We start from the raw sequence: 20392 nt of genomic DNA on the forward strand, positions 1-20392 counted from the left end.
GCTATACAAGAGGTGTTATCAAAATCTTGAAGAACAAACCATCAATGTTTTAAGTTTGGGTTTTTTAAAGAAAAAGAGGAAGCAATTATATATAGTACATTAAATGACTGTCAATGAGCTTTTAATCTTAAACAGAGAATCAAAACTCTTACCTAGCATTGTAGCTAGACTTCAGTGGATAACCATTTTTTATCTTGATTCTGAGATCTAAATTAGCCATGATTTTTTAAGTTAGCAGGTTAATGCATAAAAGCTGAGATGATAAAATAATAAAATCTTGTAACCTTATAAATTATTGAGTGGTAATCCAGTATCAAGCAACAGAGGTGAAGAGTGAAGTTCAGGTTAAAAGGAGAGGTTGCTGAATGAAAAAATAAGTGGCTCTTAACTTGGATAATCTGGATCTAGATTGGATCTAGACCTCAATTATTTGAAAATAATTTTTAATTGTCATCCCTTTTTGTATATGTCGGTAATTGCCTTAAAAATATCATTGTACTTTTAAGATTTGCAAACTTGTATTTTTCAGCATTGCATTATTTTCCTGAATATCAGTGGCTGGTGGATTTCACTGTTGCAGCTACAGTCGTGTATGTGGTGACTGAAGCCTATTGCAGTATCATGAAGCCCTCACAAGAAATGAATATCAGTGTAGTGTGGTGTCTGCTTGTCTTGGCCTTTGCAGTGTATCCTTTACTGTTTTTTAAAATAATTCTATCTGTTCCAAATAGCTTACATCATTCTTCAATTCATAGAAATCTGTGTATTGTTGATTTGCAGAATAAATAAATATATATTTATCACCGCCTTTGCCTTAGTCTTTACTAGGAAGACCAGCCTTCAGGAATCCCAGGCCCAAGAGACCAGAAGGAAAGTCTGGAGCAAGGAAGATGTACCCTTGGTGGGAGAGGATCAGGTCAGGGAATACTTAAGCAAACCCGACATATGTAAGTCCATGGGCCCTGATGGGATGCACCCACGACTGCTGAGGGAGCTGGCAGATGTCATTGCTAGGCCACTCTCGATTATCTTTGATTGATCATGGCGGTTGGGAGAAGTGCCCGAAGACCGGAAGAAGGCAAATGTCACTCCCGTCTTCGAGAAGGGCAAGAAGGAGGACCCAGGGAACTACAGGCCGGTAAGCCTCACCTCGATCCCTGGGAAGGTGATGGAATAACTAATCCTGGAAACCATTTCCAGGCATATGAAGGACAAGAAAATCACCAGGAGTAGTCAGCATGGCTTCACTAAGGGGAAGTCTTGCTTGACCAACCTGATAACCTTCTATAATGAAATGCCTGGCTTGGTAGATGAAGGGAGAGCAGTGGATATTTGTCTACTTGGACTTCAGGAAGGCCTTTGACCCTGTGTCCCATAAGATCCTCATAGATAAGCTGTTAATGTATGGGCAGGATGAGCAGACGGTGAGGTGGACTGAAAACTGGCTGAATGGCTGGGCCTAGAGGATGGTGATCAGTAGCAGTCTAGTTGGAAGCCAGTGACTAGCGGTGTACCCCAGGGATCAATACTGGATCCAGTCCTGTTCAACGTCTTCATTAATGATCTGGATGATGGGGCAGAGTGTACCCCCAGCCAGTTTGCTGATGACACCAAACTGGGAGGAGTGGCTGATACACCAGGGGGTCATGCTGCCATCTAGAGGGACCTCGACAAGCTGGAGAATTGGGCTGACAGGAACCTCGTGCAGTTCAACAAGGGGAAGTGCCAAGTCCTGCACCTGGGGAGGGATAACCCCATGCACCAGTACACATGCTGGGGGCTGCCCAGCTTGAAAGCAGCTTGGCAGAAAAGGACCTGGGGGTCCTGGTGGACACCAAGTTGAACATGAGCCAGCAATGTGCCCTTGCTGCAAACAAGGCTAATAGTATCCTGGGCTGCATTAGACAAAGTATTGCCAGCAGGTCGAGGGAGGTGATCCTTCCACTTTATTCAGCGCTGGTGAGGCCACACCTGGAGCCCTGTGTCCAGTTCTGGGCTCCCCAGTACAAGAGAGGCCTGGACATACTGGAGAGAGTCCAGAGAAGGGCCACGAAGATGATGAAGGGTCTGGAGCATCTCTCTTATGAGGAAACGCTGAGAGAGCTGGGACTGTTTAGCCAAGAGAAGAGAAGGCTCCGGGGGGGGGAGATCTCATCAATGTATATAAATACCTGAAGGGAGGGTGCAAAGAAGACGGAGCCAGGCTCTTTTCAGTGGTGCCCAGTGACAGGACAAGAAGCAATGGGCACAAAGTGAAATGCAGGAGGTTCTGTCTGAACATCAGGAAACACTTTTTTACTGTGAGGGTGACTGAAGGAGGTGAAGTAGAGCCTGTCCTTTCTAGAGCCTCTACACGACGACAGAGCTGCTCTATCAAGGCTTGAGTCTTTTCCCTTATCTCACCCAGTAACGATCCCAGTTCCTGTGAGTACCGTGACTCAAGCTGTTGTATCCGCTCCATACACCACTGCAGAGCTTCCGCAGCATCCTCTGCAGATGCACCTGCAGGGGCTTGGGGACCAGACATCTTCACCCAGTATTCCCAGTGGGGAAGATCTCTCCAAGCTAGTTGTCAGGGAAGGCCCAAGACAAGAGACAGAGACATAAGATTCGAAGGCTCTTGCAGGCAGTAGCTCGGAGAGGCTGAGCTCTGCCTGCTAGCCAGTTTTATTAGCTCTCCTGATAACACTCCAAGGGCAGCCGTAGACATAATATTTACAAAACATTGTCTCCTTTGTTTGGATAGCCCTGTAACCCTGACATCTTACTTTTTCCTTGTACTTGAAGTGAATTAGCAATGGCAAGACGTTCTGACACACTTACTTTTCTCCTGTATATAACTGATATATGTATATATGTATGTAGATTTTCACACTATGTACATGGAGGCTTTGTAAGGTAAACAGAGAATCTGGGCACGAATGTTTACTTAGTCCCTGCTGAATCCAAAGGAATGGATTTTGATAAATTTTAACAAGGGAAGAAACTTTGAAGTTTTTGCAATTTGGTGACAAGTTTATTGTGTTGTTTGATGTAAAATATAGTTCCAAAACTACTGTGAAATGCTGGTTTTAAACTCACTTGTAAAAACCAAGAGTAAGCACATTTAATAATTGATTAGAGCTGCATGAAGCTGTTCCCTAGAGATCAGGACACACAGAACATCAGGAAACACTTTTTTACTGTGAGGGTGACTGAGCACTGGCACAGGTTGCCCAAGGAGGTTGTGGACTCTCCCTCCTTGGAGATATTCAAAAGTTGACTGGACATGGTCCTGGGCAACTGGTTCTAGGTGGCCCTGTTTGAGCAGGGGTGTTGGACCAGATGACCTCCAGAGGTCCCTTCCAACCTCAACCATTCTATGATTCTATGATTTAATATCTGGAAAAAGGATTGTGTATGCTAGTGCCATTGTCAGGTAATATATACGCTATACATGCTCTTTGGATATGCTGATATCAATGGCTTTTAAATATTAATACCAGACTATTTATGGAAAGCATCTTATGTATGTGAACAAAAAGTTAGTGCTCATCTGTAATGGTTCTAAACTAATTTGGTTTTGCCCAGCTGGGCAATCAGGAAGAGATTTTTGTACCAGGAAGTATTTAAATGTTGGGAGAAGAATGTTTACTGTGCACGTTTTGCTTTTGATATGTTTAGTCTGATGCTTCCTTAGCTGAATAGTACAATACTGTATACAATCATTTATTGCAAAGATGCATGCATGAATTCATATTTTTAGAAGAACTTCAAGATACTTATAATGAAGTTTATGTGAAAATAAAATGTGTAGACAGTTGTAGGAGCTGAGGTGGTACTATGTTTTCAAAGTTCTGTGAAAAGCTGAACTCCCCTCTGAAACTGAAGGAAACAAAAGCAGAGTATTTAGGAAACAAGCAATATCAAATCATAAAAAGAAGCAGCTGTGACGTACTGGAGAAAGCAGTATCGGACATTGATGCTTGTGTAGTAATTAGCTGGTTTTCAGAGACCAATCCAGACTTACTCTTTGGGGAGGAAAGTTGCCTTTTAAAGATGTGAGAGGTGATGAAGCAATGTAATAAGGGCCTGGAAGAAAGTAGGTTATGGAGATGTGAGTCAGAAAATGAATTTGTGCAACTGCTTTGCTCCCTGAACAGCTAATAACCAGATAAAGTGCTAAGTTAGACTTAATATAGCACTTGAATATTCAAAATTGATTCCTCTGTGGAAATGCCTCTTCTTCCATAGAGATTCTTATTGTGATCTTTTTTGGTGTTAGCACTAGCTAGTGATGTCACGTAAACCCCTTGAACTCTGGTTAGTTTTTACTGACAGTTCTGGATATGCTTAAAGCTTGTCTGTGCTTGATAATTACTGAAGTGTGTGCTGCCTTTACAATAAGGACAGTAATACCTTTTCCACGTAGCCTGAAGTATAAATGATATCCAGAATTTTCCTTTTAATGAGTAATAACTTAGATGGAGGAGTTGACTTGCATTATGAAATAACCGACTGGCAGTAGCTTGCCTCCAGACCAATTATTTCTCTATTGACTCTTATCTGTCAGCAGATAATCCAAAAGGTGGTTTTCTAACCTACCAGGTGGTGACACCTTTAATGATATTATAGCTATGTTGCTAAGCAGCCTTTTTTTTTTATTTGGTTGGATGAAGTCAGGATTTCTAGTTTAATCGCGGCAGAGGGAAGGAGAGAGAGAGAAGCAACTGCTACTTAAGAAATCAGAGGTGCAAGCCACCACCTTCAACTCCCATTTTGAGAATGAGAGGGAGGTTAATATAATTAATGGAAAAACAATTTTCAGATAGTATAACCATAATACACTCTTAAGTTTACTGATGACAATGCCCTGTATTTGCTTCATCTTTCAAATAAATCTTGGGTGTAACCAACTTAAATAATACTACAGTAATTGCAACTCTAGGTGACAAAGTTGTGAATTAATATATTGGCATGGATTATGTAGGAAAATAGACTGCAACATTCCATTCTTACAGTGGTATTTAAATGCACTCCTAATCACTGCTTTAATTTGGTCATCAATTCAGAGGCAAAACCAAATACAGAAATCTAAAAGAATCGAGATGCATGGCTGTGCAAATAGATATTAGGGTCTTTTCCTGATTCTTTCTTTCTGACCTGCCTTTTTTTTTAATGAATTGAGCCTAAATCAGTATTTTCAGCCTTGTCCTAATCTGGCTCAAACATTTGAGATCCAATTGCCCATTTGCAGCTGGATAAGATGGAAACAGAGCTAGTATCCTGCGTGTTAGCAGCACGTTGGCCTATATTTTCTTACTAGCTTTCTTAAATGACTGAAAGGGAAGTATGGCAGAGAGGAAATATTGCAGTTTCTATACATTAGAACTTATGAGACATACAGGAAACCACAAGATAATTACTTTGCAACATTGGCAGGAAGCATGCTTCACACTTTAAATATCTTCATGTAGATTATCAAATCCCATAATTATATATGGGATTTTAAATGTAAGGTCTTCTGTGGAGATGGACAGGTGATTTTTGTCCATTGTCAGAAGCAAGTAAGTAATTTTTCACTGTAAGAGGACAAGTTGTGCTAGGTCAAAACTAAATTTAGTGTGTATATTGGCATGACATTTCTGAGCTGTAAGATCACATAGAATAGTATTAAAATCAAAAGATCATATGCCAAAAGCTAAGTTTTATTTAATAAACTGTGAACAGCTAACTGCATGCTTTAGCATTTCTTTACCTGAGCATGTGTGATTTTTGTATTGGCTAAGGGACCAATATTCTTTTGAGTTTTTGGTAGCAGACAATATACTTTAGAGGGAAAATTCTTAAGAAATTCTGGTAGTTTGTTGGGGTAAGAGGAAGAATAGACAACTCAAAGTTTAAAATTCATGTGGCACTTCTAAAAACGTACACAAATTTGGGAAAGCCTGGAGAAGAATGACCTTGTATGCAGGACTAAGCCTTCACAAATAAATTCTGGGAAATTGGAAACCTGTATAAAAAGTGTTACCTTTTGTTTTGAATGCATTGTCAAACAGTGGAGTCTAAATTCTAGGGTTTTTAATGAATCACTTCAAAAAATGTCTATGTTTTTGTGTAGTTTGAAAGAGAGAATACAATGGAAAATATAATTACTTATCCATTAATAGATAGTTGAACCGTCATTTAATAGTTATACGAAGGAAATAAATGGTGGAACTGGTTTTCTGCCGCTTCCTACAACTTTTATTTACTGTTTTTTTCTGTGGCATGAGAGAGACCTCGTTTTTATTGGAGGTTTCTCCACAGAGTAGGTGGCTTTGTAGAAATCCTTGTGAAATCACTGCTTCCTAATATTGAATAGGGCTTGCTTAAATGTTTGTGCGGTTCCTGGGCAGATGGGATGAAGTAGTTTAGTCCTGTCCAGTTTGAGGGGTTAGTGACAATGCAGAAGACTGCAGTACCAGGGAGCACGATCTAAACTGAACTTTGTATTAGAGAGTTAACATCTCTATAAATATGTTAACATAACTTATTCTGGGCATTACAGGGTTTTTTTGGGGGGGTGTTGGTGCAAGGAGTGGTATACGGAAGTATTAATGAAACAATTCTTGTGATCACTGTAACCTAGGCGAGTGAAAAGAGGTTTCAGAAGAAATCTGGTTCATTATTGTGTTTCGACATTGGGCCTCTGGGATACTGAAAATACTTAAAAACATACAACTATTTACTAACTCAGTATGTCAAGACCAGAAATGATTCATCCTAAATTGTCGAAATATTTGGTTGCCCCCCTGTTGTGGTTTAACCTCGGCCAGCAACTAAGCACCACGCAGCCACTCGCTCACCCCCCTCACAGTGGGATGGGGGGGAGAATCGGAAGGGTAAAGGTGAGAAAACTCATGGGTTGAGATGAAGACAGTTTAATAGGGAAAGCAAAAGCTGCGCGCGCAAGCAAAGCAAAATAAGGAAGGCCTTGACTCTGTGTAAGCACTGTTCAGCAATAACTAAAACGTCCCTGTGTTATCAACACTGTTTTCATCACAAATCCAAAACATAGCCCCATACTAGCTACTATGAAGAAAATTAACTCTATCCCAGTCAAAACCAGTACACCCCCATATTTTAAATTTAAAGAAACCAATGTGATATGTCAAGAATTAATTCTAGAACAGTTTTGTGTTTTGGTGACAGATGCTTTTCCCTGTTTCATGCCTGTATATTAAGAGGTATTGGATTGTACTAGAGACTTGGCTGGCAAAGCGGCCAAAAGAAGCTTATAGAAGTGATGATTGATTGGAAATTTTTTCGACCATTTTTTCTAGGGGTAGATGTTTTGTTTCGGTGCAGTAACCCACTAGTAGCTTTTTTAGGTTGGTAGTGTAGATACTCAGAAAAAAATTCCAAACAGGAAACTAGTCCATACATTTGTGTTTTAACAGAATTTTAATGTAAAAGGAGTAATACATTAGTTTAGTACTTGAGTTCCATGGTTAGAGTATATTGGCATTACATTGATGGCAATTCTGCTAGGCACAACTAAGCTAGCTTTAAATATATTTAATGTGCAGAAATATTTGTGCAGCTGCATTAGCAGATACCTCAGTGAAAGATGCAGAATTCATCTGTCAGATTGGGTAAATGTTCAAGTGGCAGCCCATGCTAAACTCCAGGCTTCTGTATCTGCATTGGTACTGACTGATCAACCTAACCTAGCCAGTGTAAAGCTAGAGGAGGAATGTCTGCGTGTGTCTCCCTCTTTCCTTTTGACTGCAATATAGACTATTCTTGGTTACCTCACAGTTGGCAATGCAGATAAATAGTTTCAGTATAGAGAACTCTCTTATTGTTTTAGCAGAACAGAACAATAAAGTTTTTAATTGCTTTACACTTTCAGGAAGATTCAATGACAGTATGTTTCTTAGAGGCAGCAGTTAGAAGACCTGCTGTACCACCTGCCCTCTATTTAATATTTTTGAAAGGCTATGGGATACTGGGTTAATTGATTGGTGGCTTTTCATGGTGATAGCCTGCACACACTGAACAGTTTCCAGTACATGAAGAGAAGTAGCAAAAGATTTTGTAAAACAAAAATGTTGAGGTTTTTTTTTTGTTTTGTTTTTTTTTTTTTTTCTAAAGACAGATTATCGGTCGCAACCTGCTAAACGTGAATTTAGGCTTAAAAATAGGGTTTGCAATACTTCTTGCAAAAGTAACTTTGACATTTGTGAAAACGCATTGTGTCGTAGGTCACATGTTCTGGTTACTAATTTTTTTTTTTTATTCTTGCTATACAGCTTGTTGCAAATAGTCACTAGTCACTGATTTCTGATTTCCATTACTTTGAAATTTGGAAAGGTGGCTTCTGTCAGAAAAAAATATTCAAAATTAGTGAATTAAATAGTTGATTGCAATTTTAAATGTAGCAGTTGCAGCTAGCATACTTGCAAAGGGATGAGTTTGTAAAATAACAAAGCACTTCATTGGCGGGAGGGGGTGCACGAGGATAGAGTGAAGATGGACAACATCGAGAGATGATCTATCATCTTAACAATAGCACGTGTCTAATTTAAACTACTCTGCTTATGCAGCTATTTGAAATTCATCATTGAGAACAACTGAATGACATTTTAAATCATTGTCTTTGTGCAACACACAAATATGTCAGCTTCTTTAATTTTTTATCTGTTGTAAACCTTTAAACAGTGCTGTACACGATCCTTTCTGTTGCAAAGGCAAGGTATTTAGGAAAATTAATGTGGTATAGGAAAAGTAAGGTATTTCTCAGTTGGGAAGCTGTCTGTCATCTGAAAAGCTGATTAAGTAACCTGATTTCATTAGTAGATTAGGAAACTTTACTGGCTACATTTGAAAAATGTCTTCATATGTAGTCATATCAATGGGATAGCAAAGGAAAGCAACAGACTTTCCTTAACTTGATTGAAGGCTGATCTAGGGAAAGTCAGTCGTCAGATCTTGAAATAATCTCTGGAAGCCTTAAACTATTTTTTTTTCCTGTCTACATACAATTAGAAATAATATAGAGGAGTTTATTTGGTTTTCAATTGTGAATCCAAAATTTCTATGTATTTTACTAGAAACTAAAATGTTTATAAGGGTGGGAGTCATCTTGCCTAACTTCTAAGTGTTTAAAAATCATCCTGATGTTCTTTTAATGGTCAGTGCAGAGAAACAGACCTTTCCAGAACACAGTCTGTATGACCTATTATGTGCCCATTTTTAGGATGAGATAAGTTTTCCTTTAGGGATACCTGTTCTTTCTGTTAACTATAAAGGGAGTTTAAGTTGATTACTGTAAACTTAAGAGTCAAGTTAGATGCTGTGGTTAGGCCACCCTAATGTGCGTATATGAGTACTTCTCTGCATATAGATGAAATACAGCAATGCATATGTTAAATGCGTGCTGCTTAATGAAGTGCAATATTGCATAATCACATGGTTTCTTGAGAGATTAACTGATGACAGTTCAAATGTTTTTATCAAATAGATACCCTAAAATAGATTTTCACATAATCTACATCTTAAAATACTTCCAATATTTTAAAAAGTACAAATATAAATTATTATGTTATTGTGCAGTGGAAAAAATGGGTACAGTTTACACTTGAAATCTTTTTTGTGTCTTCCTTTTTTGTTATTTAAAGCAAGTAATGTCTGGAATGATCTCCAAGTACTTTATTTAAATACAGACTTGATATTGCCTGCCATTTGAAAAAAAAAAATCAATTATAATGGGCTGCAGCTCATAGTAGTAAGAATTGATAGTGTATTATAAAAAAATTATCTTAATCCACTGTATAATTTTGGAACTAATTATGTTTAGAAAGGCACTAAAAAGGAGAATATTCAATAAACATTTTTAAAACAGCTTGATAACAGAGCAGATAACCTCTTAGATGTTCATATTTATGGCATTGAGGAAAGGACTTAAGATATAATACTGGACTATATAGTCTCTCTTTTTTATCAAAATAAGAACGGGATAGATTTTTCTTTCCTAGATAATACTAAATGTGCTGTTAGTTGATTACCTTTGATTGTTGAGAAATCTTGAACACATACGTGCAAAAGTAGAGAAACACAAGTTTCATCTTTTCATGCGTTTTTTGCTTAGTAAATAGTCACATAATAATCTAAGCAACAATCCCATGCCACTGGTCACTATTTCTTATAAGGCAGGTCTATGCTTCCTGTGAGGAGAAGTTTTCATATTTAAGAAATTTTATCCCATTATTGACAGAAGCGCTTCTTGGGGCATCCCATTCCCTGCTGTTTGTATGTATGCCCTGTGCTTCCTGCCCTCCCTCACCAAAACCAGCACAAAGTTACTTTATCTGATGTTTGAATATTTCTAAGTGACAGAGAGAATCTTTTGGTGTTTTTAAAGCAAAAAATATATTTTGTCTTTTCTGACATTTATTTACATATATAAAAATTCTTACAACTTCTCTGCTCTTATGCAAAGAGTTAAGTTTTTGCTGCTTCCACTAATCATGATGTCCTGAAAACTAAGAAAAGGAAATCTAATTGAAAGGATACAGATTTTGTAAAACTACCTGGAAGCTTTTGTAAGACTACTTGGGAAAGCTCAGCAGACATTTGAGAGAACAGCTTTTGCATTAAATGCTTATTGTGTGGGGTTTTTTGTTTGTTTCTAAACTGAAGGGCAACAAACCTCTCTGTTCTCACCTCATGTTTTCTAAAATGTCTTGCCTTTAATCAAGGAGGGAAGAAAAAATTCAATGTCTATGTTTTTCTTCAGAAAAAAAGAGAGACTTATGTGAGGAGGAGCACCTTTTCTACGTTTTCTACCTTTTCTACCTTTTTCTCCCCAAAGGAACAAAAAGTTGTGTATGCTATATACACAGTATACATATATATGTACTATATATACGTATTTGTGTGTATGGATGTATGCATGTGTACAAATGTGCATTCACATATAGTTAAGTCAAGACTGAGGAAGTATTTTAACTGAGATTATTTCAGCAACAAGCATGCAGTGACTTGAATGGTGCTATATTTTTGCCTTTGCACTCTGGATTCTTGCAGTGAAGAATCTTGAATACACCCACTTGGGGTTGTGCATTCTGACAGAACATGTATAACTCCACTGTGGTTAAAAATTTATTTATTCACTTCCCTGCATTCACTGTTGTGTAGTTTGATGAAATATTTTTCATCTAGCTTGATATTTTACATTGAAGATACAATTGTCTTATTTTTGGTTTGATGTAACTTCTGTACGTTCTTACAAGTATGTAAAATTTACATTTAAACTTTGGTTTAATTATTCTCGGGTCGATAGTGAATACCATTGCATTTGGCTATCAGTAAGCCTAAATGAAAACAAAATTATATTCCAGAACAGCGTATTCCTTACTACCCATTATGTGACTGTGTGCCTGTGCTTATTAAACTCCCACAATACTGTAAAGCATAATTAACCTCAAATTGGCCAAACACACGTTACTTTTTAAAGCATTTGCGTATCTTAGTGTAGATGACCAAAATACAGCTTTATAATTTATAAATACAGTTATTTTACAAACTTGATTTTCCTTGACGTTTTTCTTGTATAGTAAGATACTGTTTTCGTTGACCACCCATTATTTCATAGTAGAGGATGGAGGTGAAAGATCAGTCTGTGTCACCTTTGGCTGCTTCTTCTTTGTGAAAGCAATGGCAATCCTGATTGTGACAGAAAGCTATCTAGAGTTTGGACTCGAATCAGGTAACTCCTTTCTTCAGGGTTTGCAACAGCTCTAGTGATTACATTACTTGAAAAATTAATTTTAAGCGTTTTAGGTGGTTTTGAGAATATCTGTATTTAAATGAACACTATATGTAATACACTTTTAGGAAATCTTGCTTTGGAATGTCGATTCTGAAGGATATCCTGTATATTTTCCTTGCTTTGTTTTAAATAGTGTAGTCTTTACCTAGGTTGTTTGCTTTGTTAATTATATCTACTTTCCAGTTTTATTTTTAACCCAGTGTTGTGCTTTGACCCCAGTCGGCAACTAAGCACCACACAGCCGCTCGCTCACCCTCCCCCCACCCCCCACGGTGGGATGGGGGAGACAATCGGGGAAAAAAAAAAGTAAAACCCGCGGGTTGAGATAAAGACAGTTTAATAGGACAGCAGAGGAAGAGGAAATAACAGTAATGATAATATGCACAATGCAATTGCTCACCACCCGCTGACCGATGCCCAGCCCGTCCCGGAGCAGCGATCGCTGCCCCCCGGCCACCTCCCCCAGCTTATGTACTGAGCATGACGTCATATGGTATGGAATAGCCCTTTGGCCAGTCTGGGTCAGCTGTCCTGGCTGTGCCCCCTCCCAGCTTCTTGTGCACCTGGCAGAGCACGGGAAGCTGAAAAGTCCTTGACTAGTGTAAGCACTGCTTAGCAACAACTAAAACATCAGTGTGTTATCATCATTATTCTCATCCTAAATCCAAAACACAGCACTATACCAGCTACTAGGAAGAAAATTAACTCTATCCCAGCTGAAACCAGGGCACCCATTTTGCCTTGCATAGTAAAGTGAAGCTCCTCTACTGAAAAAAAGTTACTTACCTTCTTAAAAATGAATGTTTTGTTCATGTTCATGAAATGTACAAATATCAGAGATGTTTTCAAAGACTGTTTGTGTTAATAACTGAGTTCTATTGCATCGTGGCATACTAATTAGCACATGAAAGAGCTATGCTAGACATAATTTGTTGATAATAATAATAATAATAATGCTAGACAAATTTTGTTTAAAATATGTCCTGTTACCTAGCATTTTATTTCAAAAAAAAGAGATTTTATATTTGTGCTGTGCTAAAATACATATAATTTATGTCTCTGCAGGATTCTCAAATTTTTCAGAAAGTGCTATGCAGTTTCTCGAAAAGCAGGGTTTGGAATCCCAGTAAGTTTCTGGAAATACATTGGTTTTCATTATGTTGGATTTATAACTGAACCACTTGGATTTTCTTAGCAAGCTTTTGTCTTGCATGCTTTGCTCTTATACGCACTTATAATCTCTGTATTAATGTGAAGAGGTGGATTAATGAAAATAATCCATCAATATTTACAAAGTAACTTAAGTTGCATTTGTGTATTCCCTTTTTATTCCAAAATTGTTCCAGTCCATAAAATATAGTTAAAAACTATAAAAGTCTTTCTCATGGTAATTCTTAAACAGTCCCTTCAGCTTTGAAAAGATTGCTTGAAACAGGAGATAAGTATTTTTTGCAGTTCCTGTGGTATGCAGGAAGATGAGAGTGCAAAAGCTACAGATGGAGCCTGCAATAAAGTTGGAATTAGGAGTAAATTTTGGCTTTCAGTCATGTTTTCAGGCTATAATAGTATTTTCCTCTTAGGCAAATACATCTGCTTGCTACAGTACATCCAAGTTTTGTATAGACTGACAAAGGAATGTTTGATAGCTTGTGATGCTACTTATATATACAGTCACTGTCATAGACAGCCTCTGTATATTGTAAATGGAATTCTGTTACAATCCTTGTCTTAAACACGTGATCCAAAATGCTTGTATGGGGTATGTCATCACTGTGGGAATACAAATTTGAATTTCTTGTTTGGAAATTCTCAAGTATTATACAAGAATTATAGATTGTTTTTTTATTTGTGAGGAAAAGAAGTTTCAAATATATACTTAGAATAATGCGTCACTTATAGATATGGATATTTAATGAGAAAGAAACCCTTCAACTGAATCCCATGTGTTTCTTAACCTTTCTTTGCTCTGTTTTTCATAAACTATTCCAAATTTACTAATATCATGGTTTATCCCCAGCCAGCAACTAAGCACCACACAGCCACTCGCTCACTTCCCCCACCCACGGTGGGATGGGGGAGAGAATTGGAAGGGTAAAAGGGAGAAAACTCGTGGGTTGAGATAAGAACAGTTTAATAATTGAAGTAAAATGAAATAGAATAGTAGTAGTAATAATAATAATTATATAATAATACAATAATAATATACAAAGCAAGAGATACACTGTACAATTGCTTACCACCTGCCGACCGATGCCCAGCCCGTCCCGGAGCAGCGATCGCTGCCCCCCGGCCACCTCCCCCAGCTTATGTACTGAGCATGATGTCAGATGGTATGGAATAGCCCTTTGGCCAGTCTGGGTCAGCTGTCCTGGCTGTGCCCCCTCCCAGCTTCTTGTGCACCTGGCAGAGCACAGGAAGCTGAAAAGTCCTTGACTGGTGTGAGCACTACTTAGCAACAACTAAAACATCAGTGTGTTATCAACATTATTCTCATCCTAAATCCAAAACACAGCACTATACCAGCTACTAGGAAGAAAATTAACTCTATCCCAGCTGAAACCAGGACAACTAATTTCTGTGTTAATTTTTCTGTTTGTGTCCATTTCCTTTTAAACATTCACAGTGCTTTGGCTGTTTACAGCAGTGATTGAGTTGATGATGGTGTCTCTTGGTAGTTTGAATGGCATAACATAAAAATAAAAATAAAAGTAAAAATTTGCCTTTGACCAGTTAAACTTACGATGTATCTGTTCTTCTATTAAAAGTATAATCATCGAATTCATTCCACTAGCTATTTTTATTGAATAACTTGTTAATCGCAATATAAAATTATTCTTTTTTGTTTTTTTTTTTTCTCTGCTAACAAATTTAACATTTTGTAGGAAGTAGCTTTAGTTTTGGTTTTCTTATATTGAAGAGCTTTTTATTCTTTTTATTAAAGAAATAGGTGACTTGCTTGTTTTTTATTTTAATTTGATTAAATGTTAGATACTGTTGATTTGAAAGTAGTCTCTGATTTCCCCCCCCCCCCCCCCGGCTTATTTCCTTTCTTTTCTTTTAGGGGTCCTGTGTCTAAACTAACCTTCAAATTGTTCCTGGCTGTTCTGTGTTCACTTATTGGTGCTTTTTTGACATTCCCTGGCTTGCGACTGGCTCAAATGCATCTGGATGCTCTGAATTTAGCAAAAGAAAAAATAACACAGTAAGAGAAAATATATACACATAGGTATATGCTACTCAGTCTTAAATCTCAGTTCAATGTCTGAAAATAAACAAACTATTCCAGTAAGAAGGCAGTGACTAAGACTTCTGTTGCTGCCTGCTTTTCATATCTCCAGCAGACTTGTGACCTGCCTCTTTGTGCTCAACCTGCCCTCTGCTGATCTATTACATTCTTTGCCTCGAAAGTGAAATCCGAGTTAAAGAAGCATTCCTTTTCTTTCCTCGTGTGAGAGATCCACCATGAATGTTTCTACTTCCTGTTTCCTTTCCCCCATATCTTTTTGGAAATTCAAATAGCTGTCTGGAAGAAGAGGTGCAGCCACAGACTTTTATTTTTTTCTTTTTTTTCTAAATGGGCCTTTGTTAATAAGATTAGGTTAAGATACAAAGAAAAAACAGAAAGTGAAGAAATAGCTTCAGAAAGGCATTCAATTTGAAACACATTAAAAGGGAATCTAAAACTCAGTGAAACCTTCTGTTAATAAATATTGAATTTAGAGTAACATATAGGAAGTGCATTCAATTATTAAAGCTTTTGTGGCTTTAAAATGAAAAGTAAATTAAAATTGTCCTTTTCAGTATGTCAGTATTTCTTACATTATGATGACCCAGAATATATAATAAGGCTCAGAGGTTAATACCAGTTTAAAAGAACATTTTCATTTTCAGCTGTTCTTGAGTTTGGATGTAAAATGTTCTCTTATATTTAACTATTTCTCTTCATCATTCTCTGGTTGAGGGAACAACTCCAAATGTCTTTCATAGATCATAACCTCTGAATATTTAATGCATGTTAATGACACAAATTCTGCAGTATAGGCCATTGTGAACATTTAGTCTGGCCACTTTCATAAGAGAACCATTAGATTTTCTGATATGTAAATTATTTATGCTCAAACTGAAGTGTATTTTTTTCCAAAAAATACCCCGTTTAAAAAATTAAACTATGTTTAAAAGTGGATCCTTTACTCTTGGTAAATTGTTAACTAATTACTTTGTATTAGACTTGCACTCTCATTGTAGTTGAATGCATCCCATTACAGCTGCAAGCTATTGACTTTTGTTGTATCATCTGCTATTAAGTTTCAGTCTATGTGTAGACTGTGATCAAGTCACCTCTTAAACTGCTGAGTTTTTAATGTTATGGTTTTCAATATTTTAAAATTTCTTGTGCCTTTTCTGTAACTATCCTCTAATTTTCCAACGTCTGTCTTGATCTGTGGACATGAGATCTTAGGCAGAAATATAAAATCTCTGAAACAGGACTTCATTAATCAAGAACTAAGAGGGTAATTAATATCCACTGGTATGGGGTTATGAAAAAAATAAATCTTGTCTAACTTGATGTTTAGGGGATATTAGAACTGATTATTAAAGATAACATTGTGCAGCACCTAGCAAATTCTTTTTAAAGGTCTACCAATACTTTGACTATTAAACTGGAACAATATAGAAATAACATTAAATGGATTAAAACTTGGTCAGATATCAATGTAGTTAGGTAATGCAATTATAAACAAAGAATCATTGCCGAGTGATTGTTTCTAATGGGCTCTGAAAAGATCAGTATTTGCCCTTAGTGGTGTGTTTTTGTCAATGAGTAGATCATTACTGACTGTTTGCAGCTGTTTGACAGTGACTAAAGGGGAGCAGTAATTGAGGATGACATGTCATTGATACAAAGCTGTTTAATTTGGGTGTGGGGAAAACAATGCCTTTCCATATAAGGTAAGTATAAGGTCATACATTTGTAAAAGAAAAAAGATACAAGCCATAATTACAGAATGGGAGACTTATAGGGAGCAGTGACTTAAAATAAAAAAAAAAACTTGAGATTAGGCAAATGATGAATTGCCACTTCAGTAATGTGGTCAAAATTATTAACGTGAATCTTGCATATATAAATAGGGAATAAGTTTTTGGATAAAATAGAATTAAAATAATCTGGTGTCAGTTTTAATTTCGATCGCCTGTTTGGTTTTCCTTTAGCAGCATCCTTCCCCGTATATATTTTGGAGTTCTCTTTTAATCAATTTGTACCATTTTCCTACACAGAGCCTGCTTCAAGAGTCTTTCAGCCTTTCTACCTCTACTCAAATAAACACAAAGTGGTTCTTGCCACTCTTTGGCACATTCCAGTCCACTAATCCAATAGGCTGTCTTAAATAAGTAGAAGCTCATTTCACAAGTTACCAAAATGCTTTGGACTGCTCCTCAAGGTTCCTAAGTAAAAATCTTCATTAAAATGGATGATCTGGCCTGTGAAAAGTGTTTCTCCTGGTCTGTACAGATAACAGAAATTAATCTGAGTACATTTTTAATAAAGCAAAAAAAATATTCACTAATATAGCAGCATATTTTCCATAATTATCCATCTAAGATACTCACCCTCTAGATTAAAACAGTAATGGCTACTGCAGTTTGGTATTATGCCATCGTATGGAAATTTTCAACAACTGTCTTTTACTATAGTGTGGTATAATGCACGTAGTTCCTTTGGTTAGTTTGTTCGAATATCTAAAAAACTTGATTTATTCCAAAGAGCACTTTTTTCAACCACAACCAGTGTGATTTCACAGTATGTAATATTACTGTTTTGTTGAGACTTAAGTCATACTTATAAACAAAGGGAAGCAATTCTCTTATTTACCTTCCCCCCCCCCCCATTTTAAAATTTGTATTACTCTTCTGTAATCTGTACCACCAGTTTCAACAGTATGGTAACTGTATTTAATAACCCACTCCCTTTTTTTTTTCCTCTTCCAGAACATTGCTACATATAAACTTCTTGGCTCCTTTACTTATGGTTCTACTTTGGGTAAAACCAATCACTAAGGACTACATTATGAACCCACCTTTGGGCAAAGAGAGCGTACCTTTGTAAGATTCCCTTTAAAAATTCTTTCTGGGGTATTGAGGATAAAACTTTAAGTCTAAGTAGTGCCCTGTAAAAGTCATAGCAACATGGAAAACTTAAAATTGTGGCTGTGACTAGCATCTGTCATGAAAGGTATCATAGAAGTTCCAACTGAGCTGTAAAGGGCTTCTGTTGTTTAGGAAGAATGAGAATCAGTCACAGAGTGTTGAATCTGATGAAGAATGGTAAAAGGCAGTGGTTCCCAAGAGCTGCTATCTTCTGGCATCTCTGTGTCAGAGTTCTGTGTTGTTCTTCCTAGGGACAGAATACCACTTCATTGCCAGCTTCTAATACCTTGCATCTTTCTTACTTATTGGTGTAAGAGAGAAGTGATTTCACTGAAGACAATTGAGATAGATAGATAGATACATTGTATGAGAACTGACGTAAGGTTCTTAGTGCTATGAGACTTGTCTTAAAATCTGTGTGTAGATGAAGTCCATATGAAATTTGATAGCTGAAATATTTAAAAGCCTAAAAAGGGAAAGAATTTTCTGGAAGAATTGTATTTGAAATCAATATTGTATAAGTAGCATAGGTGATTGTCATTGTCACTTTATTAACAGATAATTCAAAATACTATTCTAATAGAGTGGAAACTGATATGATTTGCTGTCACTTTTATTGCTTTCTAGATCTAAAAGATGCTTCTAAGATAACTGTGGTCACTGAGCTATTGCATAAAACATTGCAAATATATAATTTTTGTGTTTCTGTTTTACTCTTCAGTAAATCTTAATGAGAGTTGTGCTATAGCAGTGTATCTAAGGCAGTTGAAGTTGTTATCTAGAAGTATGTATCTCAAAACTTAGAATTGTCTGAAAGAGCCTGCTTTTTATTGTTCTGTCTTTATTACTCAGAATTCGAGCATTTAAGAGTTGTTCTTGTTTGCAGACAGATGGGTACTAATTTGGCTCTAATGCTGTTATAGGGCTACCAAGAAGTAGCAGTGTGGTGGGTTGACCTTGGCTAGCCACCAGGTGCCCACCAAGCCACTCTATCACTCCCCCTCCTCAGCTGGACAGGGGAGAGAAAAAATATAATGAAAGGCTCGTGGGTCGAGATAAGGACAGGGAGATCACTCAGCATTTATCGTCACAGGAAAAGCAGACTGGATTCGGGGAAATTAATTTAATTTATTGCCAATCAAAAGTCAGAGTAGGGTAATGAGAAATAAAACCAAATATTAAGACACCTTCCCTCCATCCCTCCCTTCTTCCCAGGCTCAACTTCACTCCCGATTTCTCTAACTCCTCCCCCCTCCAAGCAGCACAGGGGGACAGGGAATGAGGGTTGCAGTCAGTTCATCACACGTTATCTCTGCTGCTCCTTCCTCCTCACACTCTTCCCCTGCTCCAGCGTGGGGTCCCACCCACAGGAGACAATCCTCCATGAACTTTTCCAACGTGCGTCCTTCCCACGGGTTGCAGTTTTTCAAGAACTGCTCCAGTATGGGTCCCACATGGGGCCACACGTCCTGCCAGGAGCCTGCTCCAGCATGGGCTCTCCATGGGGTCAGATCTTCCTTCAGGGCACATCCACCTGCTATGGCATGGGGTCCTCCAAGGGCTGCAGGGTGGATATCTGCTCCTCTGTGGACCTCCATGGGCTGCAGGGGGACAGCCTGCCTCACTATGGTCTTCACCATGGGCTGCAGGGGAATCTCTGCTCCGGCGCCTGGAGCACCTCCTCCCCCTCCTTCTTCACTGACCTTGGTGTCTGCATAGTTATTTCTCTCACATATTCTCACTCCTCTCTTCCGGCTGCTGTTGTGCGGCAGTTTTTTCCCCTTCTTAAATATGTTATCACAGAGGCGCTAGCACCGTCGCTGATTGGCTCAGCTTTGGCCAGCAGTGGGTCCATCTTGGAGCCAGCTGGAACTGGCTCTTTCTGACATAGGGACAGCTTCTGGGGTCTTCTCACAGAAGCCACCCCTGTAGCCCCCCCCCAAAACCTTGCCACGCAAACCCAGTACAAGCAGTAAAGAGAACAGGGGGGAGAAGTGAATATTACTTGCACATGAACTCTTTAACTGTGGATTGTATGTAACTTTTTAACAATATGCTTAAAGATTTCTTTACAGATGATACAAACAAATAACTCTGTAGCGGTAGGTGACCTTTGGAAAACAACATTACAGTTTTTATCCACAGAATGTCAGAAGATACATTTGACACCATGCGGTTGTGGATTATAATCCTTTTGTGTGCTTTACGTTTGGCTATGATGCGCAGTCACTTACAGGCCTATCTGAATTTAGCCCAGAAATGTATGGATCGGATGAAAAATGAAGCTGGCAGAATAAGTACAATTGATTTACAAAAAATGGTAAGTATAATGGCACTAAGGTTACGTATATTTGGGCGCTCTGTCTGTGCAAATTTTTTTCATAGAAAAACATAAATGTCTAGTTTTCTTGTCTTCCTTGGCACCAGAACTGAAATTTGAATGAAGCT

At 37.8% G+C, this 20392-nt stretch overlaps 1 protein-coding gene across 1 annotated transcript in view; it reads left to right on the forward strand.

Annotated features, from left to right (window-relative positions):
* LOC309601556 (transmembrane protein 161B-like) overlaps positions 1-20392 on the forward strand; it is a gene marked incomplete at its 3' end in the record, with an annotated part of 44569 nt that overhangs the window by 20488 nt on the left and 3689 nt on the right. Inside the window, exons 4-9 of the mRNA XM_082334618.1 lie at positions 530-686; positions 11583-11734; positions 12863-12923; positions 14859-14999; positions 17786-17899; positions 20090-20264. Coding sequence (XP_082190744.1) covers positions 530-686; positions 11583-11734; positions 12863-12923; positions 14859-14999; positions 17786-17899; positions 20090-20264 — 800 coding nt within the window. The remainder of the gene's footprint in view (positions 1-529; positions 687-11582; positions 11735-12862; positions 12924-14858; positions 15000-17785; positions 17900-20089; positions 20265-20392) is intronic.

This window comes from Platalea leucorodia (assembly GCF_965183815.1).
Source record: "Platalea leucorodia genome assembly, chromosome: W".
Classification (NCBI taxonomy): Eukaryota; Metazoa; Chordata; class Aves; order Pelecaniformes; family Threskiornithidae; genus Platalea; species Platalea leucorodia.